General features: G+C 44.0%; 1 protein-coding gene across 1 annotated transcript in view; it reads right to left on the reverse strand.

The window, feature by feature from the left end:
- BFSP1 (beaded filament structural protein 1, filensin) overlaps nt 1–9,152 on the reverse strand; it is a 20,530-nt gene extending 11,378 nt beyond the window's left edge. Inside the window, exons 1-2 of the mRNA XM_010294802.1 lie at nt 8,549–9,152; nt 2,105–2,165 (exon numbers count right to left, since the gene is read on the reverse strand). Coding sequence (XP_010293104.1) covers nt 2,105–2,165; nt 8,549–8,919 — 432 coding nt within the window. The 5' untranslated portion in view covers nt 8,920–9,152. The remainder of the gene's footprint in view (nt 1–2,104; nt 2,166–8,548) is intronic.
- Nucleotides 9,153–10,288: the final 1,136 nt, after the last annotated feature.

A 10,288-nucleotide genomic window follows, 5' to 3' on the forward strand; every position in this document is an offset into this window, starting at 1 on the left:
GGGGGGGGGAGGGGGCAAAAAAAGCCCCCTGGCCCCTAGAAAATACCAATAAGCAAATATCTCTGCACATAACAAGCAAAAGCAGCATTCTGTTTCCAAATGTTCCTTCAAAGGGGAAGAACACTTTTGCTTTTATTCCCTGCTTTCAGATAGACCCGCTGCGCTGATGCTGCATATCAGAACAGTGACACGCAGAGAACGGCGCCTACCCATTTTCTTCGGAGCTTTGCAGTATCTGCTATTCACTCGACTTCCAAGAAACTATTCTGCTTTAGGTGCCGATTCCAGAAAGTTGATCCATGTGATTCAGCAGCATTTTCATTTACCATGGAAGAGAAATCCCTTAGGTCTTACCAGAGCCACTGTTTGCCGATTTTCCAAACGGATTCTCCATCTCTTGGAAAAGGCATGAATTTACATCTGCACATGCAGGCTTTCAGGCTACATCTTGGGCACTGACAGAAGATCAGCTGTGTTCTCTCCAGCACTTGGTGCCCCAACACACAAGAGCTGCTGCAAGGGGGGCAGCCCAGAGGCAGCGGTGGATAAACACACCCCGTGTGGCTCAAGGTCTTGTCAGCTATGCCTGGGGTTGTTGCATCAACCCACTTTTCTTTAGCCACAGATCGGCTGAGAGGAACCATGAAGATGGACCCACCAGCTCCAGCTTTTTAAGAGCTTGCAGGGTGTTTAAGAGCCCTGCTAGCACACTGGAAAATAGCACTGATGCAGGATATCTAGAGCTTATTGGAGATAGAAATGCTAAAACACACTTTTTTTTATATAAAACACGTGTGTCATTGATAAAATAGTGCTTAAGCAGAACAGCTCCTGCCATTTGTAGCAGGGAAATAAAAAAAAAATATATCTCTATTTAATCCACCTGTAATCATTTCCCAATACAGAAGATGGAGGATAAGCTGTGAAAAATAGAACCGGGGAAATCACAGAATCGGAATCACAGATATAGAAAGATATAATACAACTTTTTTCACTCAGATGAAAGCTAGTAGCAAGACAGGATGAATGAGGCTTTCTCAGTTTCACAGACCTGGTTTGGAAACTTTCTAAATATACTAGTAAACTTTTAATCTTTCCTTTGAGCCTTATTGTTATTATTTCTCTTCCCATAGTATTAGTCCAGGAAAATGCAGCTCAATATAGACATTCGTCATGTTTCACTGTGAAAGGAACAAATCAGGGGGGTTTGTGGCTTCTCTTTCACTTGCAAACCTAATGGGAAGCTGAGGGCCTGTCCTCGGAAGGGCTGACCATACCCTGCAAGGGACTGAGAAGGTCTGAGACACACCAGACTTCAAGACTTTGACACAATCAGCATTTTCTCATGCCATGATATCAGTCCTAAATATACTTTAATACAGTAGATGTATTTAAAAAAGGGGTGGGGCAGGAGAAGGTATTTAGCGACAGATACCTTTTGTCCAGTCGTATTTCGGACTCTTAGATATGTCATACTGGCTGCACAGTATGACTAATAAATGGGCTTTTCCTACCTCTTGTGTAGACTCCAATTCGCTCAGAGAGAAATTGTCTTACAAGTTAAAAAAAAAAAAAGCGTTAAAAGAGTTAAAAAGAATTATTAAAGGCACCTAAACATGTGCCAGATCTTCAGCAAGGGTGAATTTACAGATCACATTGGATGTGGAAAAAGCAACACATATGTCAACTCCAGGTCCCGAAATGAATGCTGGAGCCATTTGCTAACGCTTTAAAAGGAACGTTACACAGTAGATCCTCCTGGCCCTTGGTCTCACTGAAATATTAATGAAGTCCTGAGCACAGCTGAGGCTGTGGGCAGCATGGGGTACATGACTGAAATCAGCAGGACTGTGCAGAGCAGGGTGCTACACAGTGCGTATGCACACGCCGACGCTCAGCCGCTTGCACAAGGCTTAGGGAGGGGAATGAAGGGGAAGGAGAACTTTTCCTCAGTGCATGACAAGAAATGTCTTGCTTTGACATTTTATCTTCCCACTGCTTCTTCAAAGAAGCTTGCTGTAGCTGCTGTAGCTTTTATTTGGTAAGTAAACCAAAGCAAAAAAAATTGTAAAGACCTTTCTGTTTCCATTTTTTCCAGGCTTACCTTATTAAGGCGTTCAAGGGTTTCTTTTAGTCTCTGCTGGTATTCACGTTCATTCCTATACCTGCAAACAGAACAAAGGAGATGAAATTCAGTGGTTATCCTTCTGCAAACCGCATTTTCATCCGCGCTATCACGCACAATATATGCTTCACACTAAGCAGAATATCCATCTTGAGAGGGCCCAAAAGATTTATTTATGCATTAGCATTAATTTTTTTTTGGTCCCAGATGCTAGGAGTAATTCCAGAACTGACTGACTACTTGTCCTCAACTTCTGTAGCAGAAGACAATGGAATGCCACATATTGGCTGTTGCTTTTTCACAGAAAGCCCAAGAGGAGTTTATTTACAATAGCAGTATATTTGACTGGCATTGGACTACAGTAACAGCCATTCATCAGTGGTTACTATGTGAGTATTTGCTACGTTGGCACATCAGCATTTAATTATATTGTGCTTGGTTTTCTGTTCTACCTGATGTTGTTCAATAAGCATTTTCATGACAGACACGTTAAAGACAGAGGTTGCAATTTCACATATTGACTGTGTATGAATAATGTTGTATCAGGATGCTTTGACGGATCAAGCTTTGTGTCCTCTTTAATAGCAATTCACATTTTAGGTTGGTCAAAACCACATGTGAAGCTTAGTGAAGACTGCATTTAGCCAACTATTCTTATGCATTTATAAAATGTCCACAAGCGCATAATGTAGATGTTCCTGTACTGAGTGAACAATGGATGTATATTGTGTTTATATTTTATTAGAGGAAACGGCACATATTCTTTAAGAATTATGGCTCTGTTCCTATGTCAGATAGAATTATCTTGTAGAAAATCCTTTTAGCTGCAGAGTACAAAACTTCCTAATTGTTGGTTATTGTTGTTCATTCCTTTCCCTAAATAAACTATATATAAAATGTTTAATAGGAGATATGGTTTAATGAGACCCCATTAAAACAAAAAAACAGCCAGAAGCATCTTACAGTACAAGGCAATGAGACTTTGCCATCAGTACTGAACAAGTGGCTCATCAAACTACACCTGCTGCCAGTGCCAAAGCACATAAATACAGTCTATTCCTGTTTATCCCTTTGCTTTAATAGAGATACAGACATCTAAAAGCTGTCATTTTCTTACTTTCTACAAGAAACCTTCACGGTGGGTGACAAGTCAACTCTGGTGGTGAACGTCCTTCATTTGCAGTACAAGCAATGGACATGAACGTAAGCACGAACCATGGCTGAAATTCAGAATTGAACATAAGCCTTGTCTGTCTTCTGAAATCATCGATTCAGCCCAGATACGCTGGTGTCATCTAAGGGACTTGCTCCAGTCTACAGGGAACTTGTCAGTTCCCAGACTGAAGACATCAAGGATCAAGTTATAATGGTTATGTCAACCTCAATTCTTTCTTTTTGTCTCCTGAAGAATGAACAGCTGATGTTATTCTCCTCTCTCTCAACATGTCCTGGAAAGCTGAAGGGATGGGGTCACTCATGAACTGACCAGGACCGTAAAGGAAAAATTTGGCAGAACAACGAAATGGACTCAGCTTGGTTCTCTGGCTTCCCAACTTTCCCTTCTTTTGAAATCCCATATTAGCAGCGTTGGTCACTGGTCTGGTTTCAACTCTTACCATGAACAGCAAAGGAACAAGTAAAAATGATGAGGTTTTGCATCATTATCGCTCCTACAAACTGCTAGGCCTCCTCAGCTGAAGTGCTATTTCCTGACAGAACTAAAACAATGTCTTTTTGCCAAATCGTATTAACACTGAGTTCACTTCCAAGGATACAATCAAGAATATTCAGCTTCAAAAGCAAAGCTGCCTTTGTTTCTGTTGTTTATTAAGTAGCTCACCTCCAACCAGTCTTCCATCTATCTTACAAAATTTTTGTGTGCAGTTGACAATAAACACTTCATGAACTTAAGATATTTTCTGACAACTGAGGAAGAATGAAGCAGATTGGGGCAGCTTGTGAAAATCAAATATACAGCTACAATAAAAGGCTGGATTTACACTCCTAGTAATATACAACCATCCAATAGAGTCAGGGTCTAAAACTCAGCCCTAACATCATTCAGACCTGCTCAAAACTGCCTAGTTGCTAGGTCCTTACTCAAAAATTCTTTCAGTGAATGAAATATTCAGCTACATTTTCCTTCACTCTCAAATAACCCAAATATCTGCTGTGTTACACAGCCATAAATCCACCTGGCAGCCTTGAGAGAGTTCGCATTGTGTCATTACCCTTTGAAGGAGGATTACTTTTAAGTGATGTTCCATCTACTCCAGAAGCTCAGAAGAGCTCTTAGAAATGCTTCAGAGACCTCAGGATGCCTCTGCGCCTCCTGAAATGCATGTATGTAGGTTCAATGGCTGACAAACTGCAGCCCTATTATGCTTCAACCCTGATTTCAATGTTTAAGTAATTAGCTGGACATGTTGAGAAGAGGTCAAGCTTTTCTTAGATGGTTGCTGGTCAGCCTTTCCTGGACCTTAAGAGCCATGAGAACCACTTGTTTTTTTTTTTTTTTAAAAAAAAACCCTTCTCACCTAGTCAAGTAGCTTTAGGGGGGGAACAAGCCTTTTTGTACCGTTTAGAAAAAAAGGGATATTAATTGGTTTTTGCATAGGGGAAAAGAAACAGAGTGGAGGGCACTGCCAGGCTTTGAGTAAAAAGATCAGAGATTTAAAGATTCCCATTATGTCACCTCTCTTAGCTTAGCAGCTCTCTGTTGAGGCACTAACAGATTTACAGACATTTGTTAAGCCCCTTGACGCCCCTACAGCTTGGGGCACTGGCCTGGTGAGAGCATCGGGCACGCAGGAGGGAAACCCACCGCTAGGCTTTTTTCTCCACCCGGAAAGCAGCGCTGTAAATCTCTTTTCCCATCTCCAGCTGACAGACAGGCTGTGCTTGCTCTTAAAAGAGGAGGCGAGGGCAAAGCCCTTCTTATTCAGACCCTGCTGCAGTACAAAGGCTGGCTCCCCTCTAAAGAGAAAACAGTCGCCATACGTCCTCGTGATGCTCAACAGCCACATACTCAATTTGGTTTCAAGCCTGCACCTTTAATATAAAGGGAAATGCTGCCTCTCTGTTGAACCCTACTGAATTCTTCCAGCAATATATGAAGTCTCCCGGCTTGCCACAAGCCGAGGTTAAACTTCTCTACTACTTTTTCTCCTTTTCACTTTCCCTGAGGTGCTTTGCTAGCCTTTTCTTAGTAGAGACAGCAGTAATTTGGGCACCAAAGAGAGCACAAACTGCAAAATGCTCGTCCTACAAGGATGATGGACAGGCCAATAATGCTTGTGCTTTATACCCTGAAAGCTAGGATGAGCCTCCCGAGGGCTGCGCTCTGCCGATTTGTGAACAGGTTGCTACCTGCGTTATCAAGAAGCTGCTACCGAGCAGCTGACAGCCACGGGGCAAAATTTTGGCAGCCTGAGTAGGGCGTGGGGGGCAGGCAGGACCTTCTCACCTGCAGCTGCAGCAGGATAAAGCTCTCCCTATCACCAGAGAAGCAGCCACGGTGCAGACACAACCCCTGCGGACAGAGCTTGAAGATGGCTTTGCCGGTCACCGGCTATGGAGTCCCTACTGCTCCCCGTATCCCAACTATTGCGTTTTGCTGGTTGTTTTTGTTTTCCCTCATGGGTGTTGGCTCTCCACTGTGGCCCCGAAGGGTGCCAGCTCATCCGAGCGTCACCACGCAGCACAGCTTGGAGAACACAGTGCCAATTTCTGTGTCTAGCGACTTCCAGGGAATCATATTGCATGCAAAACCCACCAGCTTAGCAGTGAATGAATTTTAAACGAAATGATCGATTAGCAAGACTTTTAATTTCTGAAGTTAATTAATCCTGTTCAGTCAAGGGTGCTAAAATCTGGGTTTCAGCATCTTTCCTAGTATCATGGAGACAGAAATACAGTCCTTTCCCGCAGCCAGATGCAATGTTGCTATAAAAATGATGCTCGATAAAATTACCATAATTATTCTTTTTATGAGATGCATCCAAACAATTCCTAGCAATGCTTTTTTTGCAACTTCAAGAGAAAGAATTCTCCACTGGTACAGTCTGAATTATTCATGTTAATGTGAAAAGCTATGAATGCCACGACAGAGGATTTAAAAATAAATTTTAACGTAAGATCTTTTCAATGGTTCATGCACATCTAATTGTACAGACCCAGTAGTCCCAGGCCCTACTGTGTTCAAATGTAGCTTTAAAAAGCCTGTTTAGATAACTGTAGCTTTAAAAGGTTTACTTATTACAGACATACATCTATTTCCCAAATTGTGAACGCGAGTAAAAGAATGGGTTGTAAGAGCTAAAATTCTTTGCATTAGTGAAGGACACAGGCATTCGTCAATTAATTGGTACACAAAGCTCCACTCTGAGATTTTGTTAAGCCTAGTGTGCCAAAACCAGATGCTTTCTGTTTCAAAATGAAGTAAGAAACCCGCACTGCCCACTGCAGACTGAGCGCAGAGCTAGGTAGAACAGCAGGTCTTCAGCACAGGAGTGAGTCTGGTTTCAGTAGCATGGCAAGGCTACTGAATACGGCACAGATTATTCCTTCCATATTTTCTTTAGGGACCTTTATTTTTTTATTTTGTAAGTTTAAGTAGCTGACATTATAGCCACCAGGATGGCTTTGAGCTAGAAACAGGGTGAGAAGGCAGAGTACGTGGCATCAGAGCGCTGGCCTTGTTTTAACGCCTGCAGCTCAAAACCCAACCAATTTTTTTTCAGACTCTGAAGAAACTTTCAGCTGTCTTCAGGTCAAATTCAGCAGCTTCCAAGAGAAAAAAAAAAAAAAAAAAAATCCCAAATTTACTGCTTGATGTAAACTGAAGGCAATTTGGTTAAATAGCAACGACTGCCCTTCCCTTGTAATGGCCCTGTGTATCTTTAATTTTTAAATTGCAACTGTTGTTGGCTTGGATATAGCCAAAGTTTTCATTTTACTTTTGTTTACGGCTGCTGAGCGAACATCCCAGGACTATATGACAAGGCACCATCCGTTTTTTCTAAGAAGTCACTAACTACACCTGTAACAGGTCCTAAATCTCACTTTCAATACTCCAGACAGAAATAACGCATTTTGGCCCAGCTATACCATAACACTGCATGTTTCTATACAGTTTGCATGTATTTTTGACTAATACGCAGCGAAAGAAAGAAAGATCAGGGCTTAGCATTTCTATAGCTCTGCCCTAACTCACAGTCCCCACGGGCTGTTTGTGTGGCAGCCTGCTGAATTGCGCTGGACATCTTATTTTTTAATTTATTTTGGTTTTTTTAGCAGGCTCGTTTTTTTGATTCAAATCTCTGGGTGGCCGCCTGGTGAGTGTGGTGAGCATTGCCCAGGAGTGGCTGCACTTTTACCAGGACTGCATTTGTTGAAAATATTTCATTTTTCTCCTTCTCATCACTGTCAGTGAGAAGCGTTTCCAAGCTAAAGCACGTTATATCAAGTTCAGCCCTCACCTTTTGGTGGGGAGGATGAAAAGCTCCTCTTCTGCCTCCATACTGCTGCCAAATTTTCCTGGGTGAACTAGCCTGGTAGGTGTTTGGGAGGGAAAAAAAACCCCTGACCAATAAATAACAGGAAGCCAAGACCCTTCTCTCCTGTGAGCAGTCCTTTTACAAGCAATACTCACCAAGTCTTGTGTAATTAAGTAACACGGCCAATGCCGCCTGTTGCTGAGGGAAGGGACCACATGTGTCTGGAGGCACTCGTATGCCTCATTCCCCCACGGCTCCTGGTCTTTGATTTATGGTGCCACTGAGGTTAAAGAGAGGTGAAGTTAGGGGAAACCTTTTCTTACAGCTTTTGTTTTAGTAGCACAAGAAGGAAATAGTAGGATGCAAGGAAGAAGAGGACGGTAATCAGGCAAATTTCATATACCAGGAAAAAACTTATTTACTTTCTTTTCATCCCACATCTGTAGTGGCTGGCACAGACTGGCCCAGGTGCCTCAAAATGCCTGTAAGTTTTTTCAGAGATGTCCCACACATTTCAGATGTTTGGGGTCATGTAACTCTGTGCTGCTCAGACACAAGGCTTGCTTCGAGCCATTTGTTTTTTAATTGGGTTATTCTCTCTTTGAAGCTCAGAGCACAATCCTACTAAAGCTAATGAGCAACAGCAATCAACATGTGCCACAGTGAGGACCTGCTGCCATGGAAGGAAGAGGGCAATTAACCACCTAGTAGCAGTGAGACCATGAAATGCAGAGCTGGAGCTCCCCAAGTGCTGGCACCTTGCTTTTCACCATGGGCTTACATGCCATCCCTGGTGACAAGTCTGATACACATGGAGAGGCACCACCCGTGCACAAGAAGCAGCCAGTGACACCAAACCCATCCTTACCACAAAGATTAACTATGGAAACGATACCACCTATGGTCCTCCGTTCGCAAGCCTTACTTGTTGCGGTACTCATCAAGCATGCGCTGGGCATCCTTCTCCTCCCGCTCCAGCTTGGCTCGGTCTGATGCTAGCTCCCGCATTCGCTGGCGGTTGAACTCAATCTGCCCGGCGAAGGCTTCGTCAAAGCCCACCAGCTCGTCCATGCGCTGAAAGGTCTCCAGTTGCTTGCGCAGGATGGTGTTGCGCTGCTCCAGCACGCGCGCCCGGTTGATGTAGCTGGCAAAGCGCTCGTTGAGCTCCTGCAGGTTCTCCAGGCCCCGGGCTTGGGCCAAGCTGTCAAATTCGGGGGAACCTCGCAGCTCATCGTAGGCATCTGACCGCTCATACTTCTCCTTGCGCACCTCACGGAGGAAGCTGCTCCTGTACATGGCTTCGGGGGGGGCTGCGCGGTGCTGGGGTCCCTTCTTGCGTGCGTGCCTGCCTGTCTCTCCAGTTTGGATCTGAATTATGTCTGGGGGGTTTGGGGAGGAAGAACTACATAATCACCCCCCCCAGATGATGAGGACTTGTCTCCAGGGCGGTTTGTGGCACTAAAGGCATCATCTGCAGCAGTGAACTAAATAAATCCCAATGGCCCCGCCTTGGGGCTGCCCATCCAGGCGTCAGCAGTTCGGAGGAGCAGTGGGTATGGGGGGGTGAGGGGCTTTTCTTTTCGAGCATTGCAATTGTGTATGGCCAGAATAAAAGAGAGCAACGTCCAGCTTTCGCCCGGCGGATTAAAGCATTGTCCATGGACAACAAAACGAGCGCTTTGCAATTTCAGAGGCTGAGCTCAAAGCCTTTCGTGGCTGTGCTGGGGGGAGAGCTTTGTCCCATGGTGGTGTCCCCAGGGCTGTGCGCAGAGGCCCTCTGCTGAGCCAGGATTTTGGTGCGAGTGGATGGCAGAGCTTGATTTTTGTTATTTGACAGTTTTGCGATCGTTTAGGATGATGGGACACTGTATAAAAGTCAATGTGACTCCTGCTTCAAGTACAAGATTTGGCCATTTGGTGCTGCTTCATGTCAGCTTTTTCTGCAGGTTATTTCTACCTGGCATGAGAGGCATCAAAGCAGCAGTGGTACTAAAAGCCCCATATTTAACAGGACCCTGTTGGGAACGCAGTTTCCTCGGGGATAGCTAAGTGCCATGTCCCCTCGTGACTTGCTAGACATACCATATTATCACACGGGGAGCCACCATCGTTCTTCCCTTCATTCCCACCATAATGGAGTCTCCTGTGCTGCCATTCCCCGAGAGGCTTTAATTTCTCTTGAAGTGATGGATGTATTTCCTCTAGCACTTTTTTCCAGTCTTTCCCTTTGCAAAATCCTGTTTCTTGGGCCTGTTCTTCCAGAAGCACATCTGCTCGCCCAGATGAAAAGCCCAACAGCAACAGCCCAATGTTGAGATGTCTGTTAATAATTCATTTATGTAAGAGTCACTCTTTCATTTTTTTTTTTTTAAAGGACACATATGAATATTTAAATCGCACGTATTGGAACCTTAACGGAGAGTGGCCTCGCTGATGGCAAGCGCAGAGGTAAAGAAAGCAGCTGGGTGCTCAGGTGACTAAGTTTGGGTTCTGCGTTACAAAATCTGAATCAAAAGGAAAAAAAAGTTCATTAGAGGTTTTCTGCATCTTTCCTATTCTGCTTCAGATTACTTGAAAGTACGATGAGGAAAGATCAAACGATCTTTCAGAAAATCAAAGTAGGCTTTGCACACATTGTGCAGCTCCACATGCAGCCTCTGAAGTA

The sequence above is a fragment of the Phaethon lepturus genome, unplaced genomic scaffold (genome assembly GCF_000687285.1).
Source record: "Phaethon lepturus isolate BGI_N335 unplaced genomic scaffold, ASM68728v1 scaffold12299, whole genome shotgun sequence".
Taxonomy (NCBI): domain Eukaryota; kingdom Metazoa; phylum Chordata; class Aves; order Phaethontiformes; family Phaethontidae; genus Phaethon; species Phaethon lepturus.